Genomic DNA, 17,358 nt, shown 5'->3' on the forward strand with positions numbered 1-17,358 from the left:
CACTGCAACGGAATGAGACAGCCGCCAGACCCCAAATAAATCAAATTTAGTTTTAAAAAAACTTGGCTCCTAACTTTTTTAGCTGGCTCCTAGATTCAAAGCAAATTTGTCAAGCCCTGGGTTAAGATAATGGCACTCCACACCTGATGATGTCATGTCTGACAAAAAGCATTGGGCGGAGCTGGATGTCATGATATCACAGTACATGCGGTTTCAATGATTGGAATTATGGGAGTTGGTTTCTTTGAAGGACACTGTATACAGTCCTTATATCAAACCGTTTTTAATAAAACTTTTTGGAGCGTGTTGCTCTTTTTATATTTCTATTCATGCTGCTCTGTGTCTTAAGGAGGGGTAGAGATGTGAGCTACAGAATGCCATTTTGCCATTATCTTAATTAAGCGCTGTGTGACTTCTCACATGAGAGTCACATACTCTCTGGTAAGCCTCTGATATATGGGGAAGGACTCAAGGGAAGGTGTTATATTGGAGATGAGCTTTGTGAGATCACGCTGCACTTGTTGATTGCAAGTCCACTGTGGATTATGATTGCGTATGAGAAGTACAGCTTTGTACGTGATTAACACAGACTTTTATTTCACTAAATGTTTTTTTTTTCTATTGTTGTTTTGAACTATATTAGGTTACTACTATCTGATCTATGCTGGCATCTAGTGGCAATTTGGGGCCACTACACTTGTTTACTCTGTAATTTGGTATCTCCTTCTGTCCTCCCCTCCTGTTTAGTGTACATTCAGTCCTAGCTAGACCCTCTCTATTTCTTCTATGTTCCCTCAGTCAGTGTTAGTTCTTTGCAGAGATAGCACTTAAAAAATGTATTGTCTTCTTACACTGGAAAAACATCCACTATGCTACCATTATCGGAAATAAAATTGCATTGTATTCAACCTCATATTATTTTTTTTGAAGAGTTTGACTGTGAATGGTGCTAAGTCAGCAGGTGCCTGGACAGGATGTATGTTATTGCATAAAGCAACATTGAATCAGAGTAGTCTCCTTCTCAACAGCTGTTGAGATCAGATATCAGCCACATGGTGGGTGCATTATTTTCAATAAGTCAGCTAATTCATACACATGTAACACGAGAAATAGCAGTAAAGCACAACTATTGTGTAGTGCTGCAAAGTATAAGGCAGACCCTGAGCATTTACTGAGCAAATATGAGCCCTGTTTACATATATAAATTTTAATACATAGAATTATGTTATTATTTAAAAAAATATATGTCGTTATTTATCATAATGAAGAAATTCCATATAGAGATGTGTTTGCTACTTACCTGGGGGTCCTTAAGCCGAGAAGTATCCGGGTATAAATAGAACATTATCCCATCGTACGCTCCAGGAAGGGTGACCCCTCGAACAAGCAGGATAACCAGCATAAGATAGGGAAAAGTGGCGGTGAAATATACAACCTGTCCACAGACATTGAAAGCAGATGGTCAAAATGTAGTGATGATGTCCTATTATCAAAGATCTCTTTCTAAAGAATAAGGATGAGCTCTGGCGTGTTCGCACAGCCCACGTGCAGAGCCCACCAGGAAGTCGGCACTGCGCTGCGCTACTCACAGGCAGTGAGACATTTCCTGATCTCTGCAGCTGCGCATAGGAGCTCATCCTTACTAAAGAATAATGAAATGTCATCTTATAATATTCACCACATTGTACAGTGCCATGAAAAAGTAGTCATATCCCTTGAAATTTTCCACATTTTGTCATGTTACAACCAAAAACGTGAATGTATTTTATTGGGATTTTATGTGATAGATCAACGCAAAGTGGCACATAATTGTGAAGTGGAAGTAAAATGATAAATAGTTTTCAAAATGTTTTACAAATAAATATTTGAAAAGTGTGGCATATATTTGTATTCAGCCCCCTCCCTGAGTCAGTACTTTGTAGAACCACCTTTCATTCAATTACAGCTGCAAGTCTTTTTGGTAATGTCTCTATCAACTTTGCACATCTAGAGAGTGACATTTTTGCCCATTCTTCTTTGCAAAATAGCGTAAGCTCTGTCAGATTGAATGGAGAGCATCTGTGAAAAGCAATTTTTAAGTCTTGCCACAGATTCTCAATTGGATTCAGGTCTGGACTTTGACTGGGCTATCCTAATGCCCCATACACACGGTCGGATTTTCCGACGGAAAATGTGCGATCGGAGCGTGTTGTCGGAAATTCCGACCGTGTGTGGGCACCATCGGACATTTTCCACCGGATTTTCCGACACACAAAGTTTGGGCTATAAAATTTTCCGACAACAAAATCCGATCGCGTCAATTCCGACCATGTGTGGACAATTCCGACGCACAAAGTGCCATGCATGCTCAGAAGAAATTCCGAGACGGAACAGCTCGATCTGGTAAAATTAGCGTTCGGAATGGATAGAGCACTTTCGTCACACTGCAATGCAAAAAATGGTTTAATACAGCGCACTCTCTTCTTCTTTATAATGTGAGAAGAATGAAGTAGTTTTGCTGCTCATATTCACACAGACTTCTCACAAACTTCTTTCTTTATTATTTATCGTGATTCCCTCAATATATTTTGATTTGTCACATCTGACCAAATTTCTTTTTTGTTGTTTTTTTTGGGGTTTGTATTTTTTTCAAGGCTGATGTTTTGGGGTTTTTTTTGTTTTTTGGGTTTTACTCCATAATATTTTTGTGTGTGTTTTGTGTGTCAAGTTACCACAACAACATTGATATCTTGTATTATTTAATCTCAAGGAGATTGCTTGGTGTTGGTGTCCCTTGTTAATTTCACATTGTATTTTTGAAATGTACCTGACTCCTCACAAACAAACTATCCTTTTTGAAGGAAAACACACATAGGCAAGTATAATTGAAACAAAAATTCCTTTATTAAGGGCTCAGAACCAAACAAAGAGGGAGGCAACGCTGGAGAAACAGCAGAAATTGACGAAGCCTTGGACCCCCAGGGCAGACATCAATTATATTACTGCAAAATTGGTGGCCTGAGGAGTCCATATCTAAGGGAGTGCAGTCTGGTCCCGAAGTCCCAGAGATCATGAAAGCAGCAGATGACATCTGTGTCCCCAGGCTGTGGTACTACAAGAGCCTGCATCTTTTGCCAGACCAGACTGAGCCCAGGGCCATCACTCTCTGGTCTTCTTTCCACGCTTCCTTCCCGGCTGTAGCTCTGGTGTTGGAGATGTGGCAGGAGGAGGAGTAGGACCTGGAGGAGGAGGAGGAGGAGTAGGACCTGGAGGAGGAGGAGGAGTAGGACCTGGAGGAGGAGGAGGAGGAGGAGGACTATGTGTGAGGTCACAAATGTGGGTAGCACATGTTATTTGGCCCCTCAACCCCTTATTGAGGACTTCCAAAATGAAGGACTCACACAGGAGTCGTTGGCCCTCCTCGATCTGCATCATTTTGCAGGCAGTTAGGCCAGCAAAGTCCTCCTCCACACTGTGGGGGGTTCTCAGGGCCTCTGTAGCCTTCCAAAAGAGGCCTATGGCAGCCTCCTCCAGGTTACTCCTCTTCCTGCCACTTTGTCTTTGAAGGTGTAGGGGAAGGACCTGGGTATTGGGCAGCCTGCTTGGCCCGGCCACCTCCTGGCTGAGACTTCCCTGTGTATGAAAAAGGGACATGGTTTTAGTTTTTGCATCATCAATCACAATCATAAATTAGTACTCCAAAGTAACATCTAGTTAACATCATTGATTGGACAACCAGCAATATTTAGAAGAATGCTATAACTGGCTCAAGCTGGGCTCCTCCACATGTTGCTGCCTGGAAGGCCCAAGTTGGGCGTCAGAAGCCTCAGCTGGGGGGAAGCAAGCGTGGAAGGAAGACTGGAGAGTGCTGGCCTGGGTTCAGTCTGACCTGCCAGAAAATGTAGTCTGTCATAGTACCACAGTCTGGGAACATGAATGTCATCTGCAGCTCCTGATCTCTGGGAATCCTGGACCTTCTTGTGCTCCCTTAGATAAGTGCTCCTCAGGCCACTAATTAGGATCTTCAAATAGGTGATGTCTGCCATGGGAATCACCGTCTTCACAAATTCCAACAAATTATCCAGCGCTGCCTTCCTCTTTGTTTGGTTCTTATATTCAGGGTGGTTTATCTGCCACAGACAAGGCAGCTCCCTGAACATATCAATGAAGATTGGCATAAAGTCCTTATCTTTCAAGATATCCATTTTCACTGCAAGACACAACACAAGACAAACCCTAATGTCAGCCAAAGTTTTCTAAACTTGTGCAAATACAGGCCTCAATCTAGAAGCAGTATAGGCCCAATGTTAAATCTTACCTTCGCAATCACGATCAACGCCTCCGTTAATCCTTCCTCCGCTCACGGATTGTACGTACTATGCACGCGTGTTACGCTTTATAGACACTGCGCATGCGTGAAACTCCGCCCGCCCCTGACGTTCTTTCTAGTCTATTCCCTGCCCCTTCTCATTCGTCGCAGTGGGGAAGAGCACATGCAGGTGTCAGATATTTACACCAACGAGGAGGAGGAAAGCCCGGAGGCAGAAACATCCCGATCCAGAAGGAGACGATTTAAGGCATCAAATATGTCCTTTGGGGAGATGTTGGAGATGGTCGACATCCTGAAGAGGGCTGACTATGATGGGAAGTATGGACCTTACCCCAACCCCAATGTCCGAAAGGCCAAGATCATGGCGAAAGTGGTCAAAAGTCTGCACCGGAATTTCAGGGTACGTCGATCGAAAGATTAGCTCAGGAAACGGTGGTCGGACCTCAAATTAAGGGAGCACGAGCAGTGCAAAGATCCGGAGAGTGCTGCAAAAAAGTAAGTAGTTGTGCTATGTTCCTTTTTTTTTATGTTTATAACGTTCGTGCTGCTCCATGTGCTTTTCTTAACTGTTATCCAGTTTAAAATGTCAACTCTCATGTTCATGGGTAGGGATGAGCTTCATGTTCGAGTCGAACCCATGTTCGACTCGAACATCGTCTGTTCTTCCGTTCGCTAAATTGCGAACGATATGGGCCGTTCGCGCCAAATTCGTGTGGCGCGTCACGGCCCATAATTCACTGCGGCATCGCAGTGCATTGCTGGCTGATGATTGGCCAAGCATGCACTATGACCCGCAAGCTTGGCCAATCACAGCGCCGTCTGAACAGAGAGCCGTAATTGGCCAAAGCCTAGGAGGCTTTGGCCAATTATGGCTCATGGGATTTAGTACACGCCCCACACTATATAAGGCCGCCTGCACGGCGGCCCTGTGTAGTGTGTGTTCCGGCGTTGAAAGAGATAGACAGAGAGACAGTGTCATTTGATTTATGTTAGATAGATTACGCAGGACAGTCAGTGAGTTAGCTGCATTTACAGTGTATTGTGTATATATATATGCATCCCAGGTGTTGTATATATATATATATATATATATATATATATATATATATACACACTGTATTCAGTTTAGCTATATCCGTTCCTGTTATCTTCCTACTGACAGGCAGGCTTGTCTTGTTACAGTATTTACAGCTACCTGAAGAAAATTGCTGGTGTTCTTTTGATCCTATTAGTACCACAGTCAGGCAGCTAGACTATTTACAGTTAGTGTAGTGCGTCCTCCTCACAGTGTTCAGTTAAAGCTACAAGTTAGTTTAGTGTGACCTCTGCACAGTGTTCAGCTAAAACTACAAATTAGTGTAGTCGTCCTCCTCACAGTGTTCAGCTAAAGCTACAAGTTAGTTTAGTGTGACCTCTGCACAGTGTTCAGCTAAAGCTACAAGTTAGGGTATTGCATCCTCCTCACAGTGTTCAGCTAAAGCTACAAGTTAGTGTAGTGCGTCCTCCTCACAGTGTTCAGCTAAAACTACAAGTTAGTGTAGTGCGACCTCTGCACAGTGTTCAGCTAAAGCTACAAGTTAGGGTAGTGCATCCTCCTCACAGTGTTCAGCTAAAGCTACAAGTTAGTGTAGTGCGTCCTCCTCACAGTGTTCAGCTAAAACTACAAGTTAGTGTAGTGCGAGCTCTGCACAGTGTTCAGCTAAAGCTACCTGTAGAAGGTTGGTGGTGTTTTCCTGATCCTATCACTACCGCAGGCAGCTAAATAAGCTACAAGTTAGTTTTTTGCGAGCTCTGCACAGTGTTCAGCTAAAGCTACCTGTAGAAGGTTGGTGGTGTTTTCCTGATCCTATCACTACCGCAGGCAGCTAAATAAGCTACAAGTTCGTTTTTTGCGAGCTCTGCACAGTGTTCAGCTAAAGCTACCTGTAGAAGGTTGGTGGTGTTCTCATACTACAGGAGGCAGTTGATTTTGCTAGCTGCAGTATCAGTATATATATAGATATATATATATACTGTATATATATATATATATATATCTATATATATATCTATATATATATCCCAGCTTAGTGCAGCTACAGGCCATTAGTATGTCTGGAAGGCCAACAAGGAGAGGCAGACAGTCACAAGCCAATAAAAGAGGCTTGACCAGACATGTGTTGACCTGCCATGCAGTTCGTTGGCAAGCGTATCTAAAAGACCCACACCAAAGAACAAAGAGGACCTCTCCTTGCTCCTCATCAGCTGAGATCTCCAACCTCACTATACCTTCAGTCCTCTCTGAGACCTGCACTGAGAGGAATGAAGGTGTAGAATTAGGTGTGTCACAGTCAAGTACTTGTGGGCAATCTGCTTTCGGTACACCGACGTCAGATTGTACCAGGCAAATTTCCCTGCCCCAGCTGCTGCACCACCGAAAGAAGTTCGCTCCCAGCCATCCACATGCCCAGCGGTTGAATGCTAGCTTGGCAAAATTGCTAGCTGTCATGGATCTGCCACCTAAGGGTTAACTTAGTCCAGGCTGATTTCAGTGATTGGCAACAGGCTGCCTTATTTAAACACCTCAGCAGCTCTGTGTCCTTGCTGTTTGATCTGCAGCTCTGTGTATGTGTTTCCTGAAGATCTGATATCTGCTCCTGTTTGACCCGGCTTGTTTTGAGACTGTTCCTGTTATCCGCCTGCATCTGACCCTTGGCTTGTTTGGCAATTCCTTCTGCCTGCTCCTCTTGTAAATTTGTTGCCAGCCTGATTATCGACCCGGCCTGCCTGATGTTCCAAGTCTATCCTCCAGTCTGCTATACTTGCCTACTGCAGCCATCCAGCTACAGTCCCAGTTTGCTTACCTGTCTGCTGATCCATCCAGTCTGCTGATCCATCCAGTCTGCTGATCCATCCAGTCTGCTTACCTGTCTGCTGATCCATCCAGTCTGCTCACCTGTCTGCTGATCCATCCAGTCTGCTGATCCATCCAGTCTGCTCACCTGTCTGCTGATCCATCCAGTCTGCTCACCTGCCTGCTGATCCATCCAGTCTGCTCACCTGTCTGCTGATCCATCCAGTCTGCTCACCTGCCTGCTGATCCATCCAGTCTGCTTACCTGTCTGCTGATCCATCCAGTTTGCTCACCTGTCTGCTGATCCATCCAGTCTGCTCACCTGTCTGCTGATCCATCCAGCCTGCTGGTCCTGTCTGCTGTGCCGGCCATCTGACCCATCTGCTGTTGATCCTGCCAGGCACTCATACCATTCTGCAATCCCGTGCCACCTGTCTGCTCTACCAGGGGCCATGAGTCAGATACGTAAGGGAGGCCTTCCTCTGCACTATCGGGCTCATCAGTCAGGTATGTGAGAACTTGACAGTATCAAACAGCCATGTCTGAGCCTGAGCGAGGAACCTCCCCCATAGAAGAACTGTGCCGACACCTGGCGGGTTTGACACAAGCTGTTAAAGATCTACAAGAGGGATATAATCGGCTGGAAGAACGAGTTCAAATTCTGTCATCTCCCGCCAACCCTCAAAGCGCTACCTCAGCTGGTATCTCATCCGCACCTTCAGTAGTGATGTTACCACCAGAACCAAGGGTACCCACGCCCGAAAGATTTGCGGGTGAATGTAGCAAATACAGACCCTTTCGTAATGCTTGTGAACTCTATTTTGCCCTACAACCCCACACCTTTTCTCTGGAAGCAACTAAAGTGGGTTTCGTTATCTCCCTGTTGACCGGTGAACCCCAAGTCTGGGCACATCGCCTGCTGGAACAAAAGGCCGAATCGTTAAACAACCTCACCACATTCTTTGTCGCTATGTCACAACTTTATGAGGTCCTCCAGCAGACTGCCACTGCTGAGGCCGCATTACATGCACTTCAGCAAGGCCGCAGAGCGGCAGAGGACTACGTGGCCGAGTTCAGGCGTTGGAGTTCTGATACCAATTGGAACGATGCGGCCCTTCGTTACCAATTTCGGATGGGACTATCTGATCCTCTAAAGCAGTGGTTCTCAACCTGGGGGTCGAATGACGATTTGCCAGGGGTCACCAAATCCTGGGCTGTTCCTAAAGCCCGCACCGCTCTCCCAGACGCCCATTCAGTTCACAGCATGGCTGAGGGACAGAGACTAGAGGTCATCTGACTGGTGAGGAATGTGAAGTGGGAGGGGCTGGAGGAGACCCTATCTCCTGATTTCGGCATAGGTGTCACTGCTGCAAAACACCACAAAGTCAGAGACACAGTGAGTAACACTACCTGTGATTATAGTTGCCATTAAAAGTCTGCACTACATTTCTCGGATCAGCAGATGACCTTGATCAAGAGCACCTAAGTGGGCTGATCAGAACTCCCCCCTGCACTGCCTCTCATCCCATTCCCCCCACCAAGGAGTAAGAGAAGGAATAAAAATAGAGAATACATGGAAGGTAGAGTAAAAGAGGGGGAGGAACAAAGAAAAAAGGAGAGAAAGAATAAGAGATCAAGAAAGATGGCTGGCGAGAGGAATGGGGGAAAAAAAACAGGAAATTACGATAGAGAGAGATAAAAGGCAAAAAAAGGAGAACAAAGAGAGTGGTACATCCTAAAATGTACCATAAGGGGTTTTAATACTGTACGAGTGGAAGGACTCTGGGAGCGCTAAATGTCCGTGGGTTAGGGGTGCTAATTACTTGTCTTGCCTTGGGTGCTGACAACCCACGCTACGAAAATTATTAGGGGTCCCCACAACTTGGGAGATGTTATCAAGGGGTCACAGCACTGGTAAGGTTGAGAACCACTGCTCTAAAGGATGAACTGGCACGAGTAGGGATACCCCAGTCTCTGGACGAACGTATTATTTTGTCAATTCAGATTGACCGACGTCTAAGGGAACGTCGCTCCGAAAGATCCATAGGTCAATATCGGCCAACTTGGATGCTACCTAAAGTTCCCAGTTTCTCCAGCCAGACTCCTTCCGCTCCAGTTGCTCCGGCTCCGGATCCCTCCGAGCCCATGCAGTTGGGTTTGCTTCGTCCCTCTCTCACCACGGAGGAATGACAGCGCAGGCGAATCAATAACCTCTGTATGTACTGTGGGGGACCCGGGCATTATGTGAGGTCTTGTCCTGCAAAGATGCGTAAGTGCCTTTCAGTCTCTTCAATGCATGTTTCTGTCTTACCTAACCAAGCCTCTCACTTTGCTCTCCCCATCATGTTACAGCTCCCAGGAAAGAGTATCCAGGTATCTGTCATAATTGATTCCGGAGCCTGCAGCTGTTTCATAGACTTGACGTTTGCAGCCAAACACCTCATTCCACTTCAACCAAAAACCCGGAGACTAGCCGTACATCTTACTGATGGCTCTGTCATTAAATCTGGTCCGGTCACACAGGAGACTGTCCCTTTGCTGGCTATCATTGCTTCCCATCACCAAGAGTTTTTACGCCTGGATGCCATTTCATCACCTCTGTTCCCCATCATCTTAGGTATGCCCTGGCTGCAGGCCCATAATCCCCACATCAACTGGGCCACTGGAGAAATCAAATTTCCTTCAAGTTATTGCCAGCAACATTGCCTGCAAGAGGCCTCAGTCAACCCTTCACCCTTACTCTGCCTTGACACAGATCCTGAATTACGCCAATCAATCCTGGTGGCATACCACGATTTTCTGGACGTGTTCAGTAAGAAGGGTGCAGAGACCCTTCCTCCCCATAGATCCTACGACTGCACTATTGAACTGTTACCAGGGGCTGAGGTCCCCTTCGGAAGGATTTTCCCTTTAACCAAGCTTGAGTTGGGCACGCTGAAGGACTATATTGATGACAACCTTAAGAAAGGATTTATTCACCCATCTACTTCTCCGGCTGGCGCAGGCATCTTCTTTGTTGAAAAGAAGGACCATTCACTACGCCCCTCCGCAGACTATCGAGAATTAAACAAGATTACTGTCAAAAACCGTTACCCACTGCCTCTTGTGCCTGAACTGTTTCAGAGACTGGGAACCGCAGTCATCTTCACTAAACTGGATCTCCGGGGAGCGTACAACCTAATCTGTATTCGAGAAGGAGATGAGTGGAAGACGACATTTCGTACCCGATTTGGGCACTTCGAAAACCTAGTCATGCCTTTTGGGTTATGCAACGCGCCAGCCACCTTTCAGCACTTTGTCAATGACATTTTTCGTGACTATCTGGACTTGTACTTCATTGTGTACCTGGATGACATCCTGATTTTCTCCTCCACAGTAGATGACCACCGTAGGCATGTCCAGAATGTGCTATCCCGACTCTAGCAGCATGGCCTCTACGCCAAACCGGAGAAGTACGAATTTGAACTTCAGTGTATCCAGTTCTTAGGCCTGATAATCTCTGTTGAAGGCATCAAGATGGACCCCCAGAAAGTCACCGCCATCTTAGATTGGCCAGCTCCTGTGGACAAGAAGGGGGTTCAGCGCTTCATTGGGTTTACCAACTTCTACCGGAAGTTTACTAGGGGGTTCTCAGTTATTATTGCCCCCATTACAGAACTAACTAAACAAGGAACCCGATTCCTCTGGTCTCCCAAAGCGCAATCGGCATTTGAAGCCCTCAGAAAACTGTTCACTTCAGCCTCCGTCTTGAAGCACCCTGACCCTGCCTTACCATTTGTTCTTGAAGTTGACGCCTCGGAAGTTGCAGTAGGGGCTGTGCTGTCTCAACGGCAAGGAGCTAAAGCCCTACTTTACCCAGTTGCTTTCTTTTCCCGCAAATTATCTACAACGGAAAGAAATTATGATGTGGGAGACCGTGAGCTTTTGGCCATCAAAGCCGCATTAGAAGAATGGCGTTACTTATTTGAAGGTGCAGCACATCCCATTCTGGTCTATACGGACCACAAGAATTTAGAATATCTGAGAACAGCAAAGAGATTAAAACCACGGCAGGCAAGGTGGGCACTTTTTTTTCTCTAGATTCTCATTCCATATAACGTACAGGCCAGGGTCGAAGGATACAAAACCAGATGCACTCTCACATATCTTCAACGACTCTGAGAGGTCCACACTTCCAGACACCATCCTTCCCTCAGGAAACTTTCTCATACTACAGGAGAATCTGCTATCCCGAATCAAACAGGCTTCTGCTGAGGTTGCTTCATCTTCTGAAACCAGCTTACAGGCACAGGATGGCCTACTGTGGCATGAAGGTAAAATTGTTGTACCTAAGGACTTAAGGGTGGCAGTATTGGAGCTCTGTCATGACCACAAGCTGGCTGGGCACTTTGGTGCCCTGAAGACGGCCGAACTGGTACAACGCACGTTCTGGTGGCCTCAGATGGTAGATGACTGTAAGAGTTATGTGGAGTCTTGTACTACTTGTTACCGAAGCAAGAACAGCAAGGTAAAAGCCTGGGGTTTACTGAAGCCATTGCCCGTTCCAGAGAGACCCTGCAAAATTATCTCAATGGACTTCATTGTGGAACTCCCTCCGGCAGAGGGTTTTTCTACCATCTTCGTGGTGGTGGACAGGCTGTCCAAAATGGCCCATTTTTTGCGCATGAAAGGAACACCCTCGGCTGTGGAAACTGCAAAAATATTCAAAGAAATTGTAAGGCTCCATGGAGTCCCAGCCAACATTGTGTCTGACCAGGGTGTCCAGTTCACCTCCAAGTTTTGGAAAGCTCTGTGTGGGTCCCTTGAGATCGAATTGGCCTTCTCCTCCTCATACCACCCTCAGACGAACGGGCAAACGGAAAGAACCAATCAGACCTTGGAGCAGTACCTCCGTTGCTTTTCTTCGTTCTCACAAGATGACTGGGTCGCCTTACTCTCCATTGCCGAGTTCGCTTATAATAACTCTTCCCATTCTGTCATCAAACAAACTCCATTTTTTGCTAATTACGGCTATCACCCGTGCTTCCTGCCTAGTACCATACCTGAATGCTCAATCCCTGCAGTCTCTGAAACGATAGATTTCTTCTCTAAAAACAACAAACTATTACAAGAGACCATGGCCAAAACACAAGAGTACAATAAAAAGATCTTTAACTGGAAAAAACGAGGAGAACTAATTCTGAAACCCGGCAACCAGGTATGGTTGTCTACAGTGAACTTGAAAATGGCTTGCCCCTCAAGAAAATTGGGCCCTAAGTTTATGGGCCCCTTCCCTGTAAAGAGAAAGATCAATGACGTAGCTTATGAGCTGGAATTACCCGATTCACTTAAAGTTCACCCCGTCTTCCATGTGACTCTTTTGAAACCTGCTGTTCCGAATTCCTTCCCTGAACGAAGTACTGGTCCACCGGAGCCTGTAATAGTCAATGGAGAGGAGGAATTTGAGGTAGAGGCAATCTTGGATTGTAGAAGGAGGTACAATCAGGTTCAGTATCTAATTAAATGGAAGGGGTATGGGCCGGAAAATAACTCTTGGGAGCCTGAAAGCAATATTCATGCTAAAGAACTAATCCTTCAAGAGATCCCATGATGTGAAGTTGCCCCAATTGGGCATCCGGAGGCTGCCCTTTAGGAGGGGGCAATATCATGGATCTGCCACCTAAGGGTTAACTTAGTCCAGGCTGATTTCAGTGATTGGCAACAGGCTGCCTTATTTAAACACCTCAGCAGCTCTGTGTCCTTGCTGTTTGATCTGCAGCTCTGTGTATGTGTTTCCTGAAGATCTGATATCTGCTCCTGTTTGACCCGGCTTGTTTTGAGACTGTTCCTGTTATCCGCCTGCATCTGACCCTTGGCTTGTTTGACGATTCCTTCTGCCTGCTCCTCTTGTACCTTTGTTGCCAGCCTGATTATCGACCCGGACTGCCTGACGTTCCAAGTCTATCCTCCAGTCTGCTGTACTTACCTACTGCAGCCATCCAGCTTCAGTCCCAGTCTGCTTACCTGTCTGCTGTTCCATCCAGTCTGCTGATCCATCCAGTCTGCTTACCTGTCTGCTGATCCATCCAGTCTGCTGATCCATCCAGTGTGCTCACCTGCCTGCTGATCCATCCAGTCTGCTCACCTGCCTGCTGATCCATCCAGTCTGCTCACCTGCCTGCTGATCCATCCAGTCTGCTTACCTGTCTGCTGATCCATCCAGTTTGCTCACCTGTCTGCTGATCCATCCAGTCTCCTCACCTGTCTGCTGATCCATCCAGCCTGCTGGTCCTGTCTGCTGTGCCGGCCAACTGACCCATCTGCTGTTGATCCTGTCAGGCACTCATACCATTCTGCACTCCCGTGCCACCTGTCTGCTCTACCAGGGGCCGTGAGTCAGATACGTAAGGGAGGCCTTCCTCTGCACTATCGGGCTCATCAGTCAGGTACGTGAGAACTTGACACTAGCACTTCAACTGCTGCCTTTTCAGTTGGTAGACTCTGCCCCCTTCCGCGAGTTTGTGGAATGTGCGGTTCCTCAGTGGCAAGTACCCAAACGCCACTTTTTCTCACGGAAGGCGATTCCGGCTCTCTACCGGCATGTGGAAGGCAATGTCCATGCCTCGCTGGACAGGGCGGTCAGCGGTAAGGTGCATATTACCGCTGACTCATGGTCCAGCAGGCATGGACAGGGACGTTACCTAAGTTTCACCGCGCATTGGGTGACTCTGCTGGCAGCTGGAAAGGATACAGGACAAGGTGCAGTAGTGTTGGAGGTTGTTCCGCCACCACGCCTCCAAAATGCCACTACTAATGATTGTGACTAGGGATGAGCTTCGTGTTCGAGTCGAACCCATGTTCGACTCGAACATCGGCTGTTCGATCGTTCGCCGAATTGCGAACGTTATGGGCCGTTCGCGCTAAATTCGTGTGGCGCGTCACGGCCCATAATTCACTGCGGCATCGCAGTGCATTGCTGGCTGATGATTGGCCAAGCATGCACTATGACCCGCATGCTTGGCCAATCACAGCGCCGTCAGTAGAGAGAGCTGTAATTGGCCAAAGCCAGGGTGGCTTTGGCCAATTATGGCTCAGGGGATTTAGTACACACCCCACACTATATAAGGCCGCCTGCACGGCGGCCCTGTGTAGTGTGTGTTCCGGTGTGCTGAGAGATAGAGAGAGAGAGAGAGACAGTGTCATTTGATTTGAGTTAGATAGATTAGGCAGAACAGTCAGTCAGTTAGCTGCACTTACAGTGTATTGTGTATATATATGCATCCCAGGTGTTGCATATATATATATATACACTGTATTCAGTTTAGCTAGATCCGTTCCTGTTATCTTCTATCTAGACTATTTACATTTAATGCAGTGCGTCCTGCTCACAGTGTTCAGCTAGATCCGTTCCTGCTATTTACATTTAGTGCAGTGCGTCCTGCTCACAGTGTTCAGCTAGATCCGTTCCTGCTATTTACATTTAGTGCAGTGCGTCCTGCTCACAGTGTTCAGCTAGATCCGTTCCTGCAATTTACATTTAGTGCAGTGCGTCCTGCTCACAGTGTTCAGCTAGATCCGTTCCTGCTATTTACATTTAGTGCAGTGCGTCCTGCTCACAGTGTTCAGCTAGATCCGTTCCTGCTATTTACATTTAGTGCAGTGCGTCCTGCTCACAGTGTTCAGCTAGATCCGTTCCTGCTATTTACATTTAGTGCAGTGCGTCCTGCTCACAGTGTTCAGCTAGATCCGTTCCTGTTATCTTCTAGACTATTTACATTTAGTGCAGTGCGTCCTGCTCACAGTGTTCAGCTAGATCCGTTCCTGTTATCTTCTAGACTATTTACATTTAGTGCAGTGCGTCCTGCTCACAGTGTTCAGCTAGATCCGTTCCTGTTATCTTCTAGACTATTTACATTTAGTGCAGTGCGTCCTGCTCACAGTGTTCAGCTAGATCCGTTCCTGTTAAATTCCTACTGACAGGCAGGCTTGTCTGGTTACAGTATATAAAGCTACCTGAAGAAAATTACAGGTGTTCTATTTGATCCTATTAGTACCACGGTCAGGCAGCTAGACTATTTACATTTAGTACAGTGCGTCCTGCTCACAGTGTTCAGCTAGATCCGTTCCTGTTATCTTCCTACTGACAGGCAGGCTTGTCTGGTTACAGTATATAAAGCTACCTGAAGAAAATTACAGGTGTTCTATTTGATCCTATTAGTACCACGGTCAGGCAGCTAGACTATTTACATTTAGTACAGTGCGTCCTGCTCACAGTGTACAGCTAGATCCGTTCCTGTTATCTTCCCACTGACAGGCAGGCTTGTCTGGTTACAGTATATAAAGCTACCTGAAGAAAATTACAGGTGTTCTATTTGATCCTATTAGTACCACGGTCAGGCAGTTAGACTATTTACATTTAGTACAGTGCGTCCTGCTCACAGTGTTCAGCTAGATCCGTTCCTGTTATCTTCCTACTGACAGGCAGGCTTGTCTGGTTACAGTATATAAAGCTACCTGAAGAAAATTACAGGTGTTCTATTTGATCCTATTAGTACCACGGTCAGGCAGCTAGACTATTTACATTTAGTACAGTGCGTCCTGCTCACAGTGTACAGCTAGATCCGTTCCTGTTATCTTCCTACTGACAGGCAGGCTTGTCTGGTTACAGTATATAAAGCTACCTGAAGAAAATTACAGGTGTTCTATTTGATCCTATTAGTACCACGGTCAGGCAGCTAGACTATTTACATTTAGTACAGTGCGTCCTGCTCACAGTGTTCAGCTAGATCCGTTCCTGTTATCTTCCTACTGACAGGCAGGCTTGTCTGGTTACAGTATATAAAGCTACTTGAAGAAAATTACAGGTGTTCTATCCCAGCTTAGTGCAGCTACAGGCCATTAGTATGTCTGGAAGGCCAAGAAGGAGAGGCAGACAGTCACAAGCCAATAAGAGAGGGCAAGCAGGCTCTGTGTCTAGTGCTGGTCGTGGAGACGGTGCATCCTCATCAGCACGTGGCCATGGGACACGCTTGGCCTTTTTTTCGGCAGCTGGCCGTGTTGAGCCGCAACATGCGGAAGACTTGGTCGAGTGGATGACCAAGCCGTCCTCATCCTCCTCATCCTCTCTCACCCATGCCCAGGGTGCTTTGTCTGGCAAAGCAGCGGCCTCTTCCCTCAGCTCAATGTCATCAGTGACTCCTTCCCTAGCTCCACCATGTCCTCATGAGGATTCCCTCGAACTGTTTGACCACAGTGTTGGGTACATGCTCCAGGAGGATGCCCAGCGTTTGGAAGGCTCTGATGACGATACTGAGCTCGATGAAGGCAGTAACATGAGCGCGGACAGAGGGGGTGCCCAAGAAGGACAGCAATCTGGCAGTCATGCTCCCCCTGCTGCAGCATACTGCCAGGTTTGCTCCAGTGATGAGGAGGGAGGGGATGATGAGGTCACTGACTCAACGTGGGTGCCTGATAGGAGAGAGGAGGAGGAGGAGGAGGAGGAGGAGGAGGAGGCGGCAGCACATCACCAACGAGGCAGGATGCCCTCCAGGGGCCAGCCTAAGGGCAGCACATTGACTGCATCACACCCCAAAGCTCCACATGTGCAGGGCGCTGCAGTCTCTGCGCGTTATTCAAAAAGTTCTTTGGTGTGGGCCTTTTTTGAGACGAGTGCATCAGATCGCACCGCTGCTATTTGCAACATATGTCTCAAGCGTATCTCGCGTGGCCAAAACATCTCCCGCTTGGGTACCACATGCTTGACCAGACATATGTTGACCTGCCATGCAGTTCGTTGGCAAGCGTATCTAAAAGACCCACACCAAAGAACAAAGAGGATCTCTCCTTGCTCCTCATCAGCTGAGATTTCCAACCCCACTAGACCTTCAGTCCTCTCTGAGACCTGCAGTGAGAGGAATGAAGGTGTAGAATTAGGTGTGTCACAGCCAAGTACTTGTGGGCAATCTGCTTTTGGTACACCGACGTCAGATTGTACCAGGCAAATTTCCCTGCCCCAGCTGCTGCACCGCCGAAAGAAGTTTGCTCCCAGCCATCCACATGCCCAGCGGTTGAATGCTAGCTTGGCAAAATTGCTAGCACTTCAACTGCTGCCTTTTCAGTTGGTAGACTCTGCCCCCTTCCGTGAGTTTGTGGAATGTGCGGTTCCTCAGTGGCAGGTACCCAAACGCCACTTTTTCTCACGGAAGGCGATTCCGGCTCTCTACCGGCATGTGGAAGG

At 47.0% G+C, this 17,358-nt stretch overlaps 1 protein-coding gene across 1 annotated transcript in view; it reads right to left on the bottom strand.

Moving 5' to 3' along the window:
- The window catches only part of LOC141132784 (sodium- and chloride-dependent betaine transporter-like), a 101,683-nt gene that overhangs the window by 31,657 nt on the left and 52,668 nt on the right, over positions 1 to 17,358 (bottom strand). Inside the window, exon 7 of the mRNA XM_073621640.1 lies at positions 1,301 to 1,435. Within this exon, the coding sequence (XP_073477741.1) occupies positions 1,301 to 1,435 (135 nt within the window). The remainder of the gene's footprint in view (positions 1 to 1,300; positions 1,436 to 17,358) is intronic.

The sequence above is a fragment of the Aquarana catesbeiana genome, linkage group LG03 (genome assembly GCF_042186555.1).
Source record: "Aquarana catesbeiana isolate 2022-GZ linkage group LG03, ASM4218655v1, whole genome shotgun sequence".
NCBI lineage: Eukaryota > Metazoa > Chordata > Amphibia > Anura > Ranidae > Aquarana > Aquarana catesbeiana.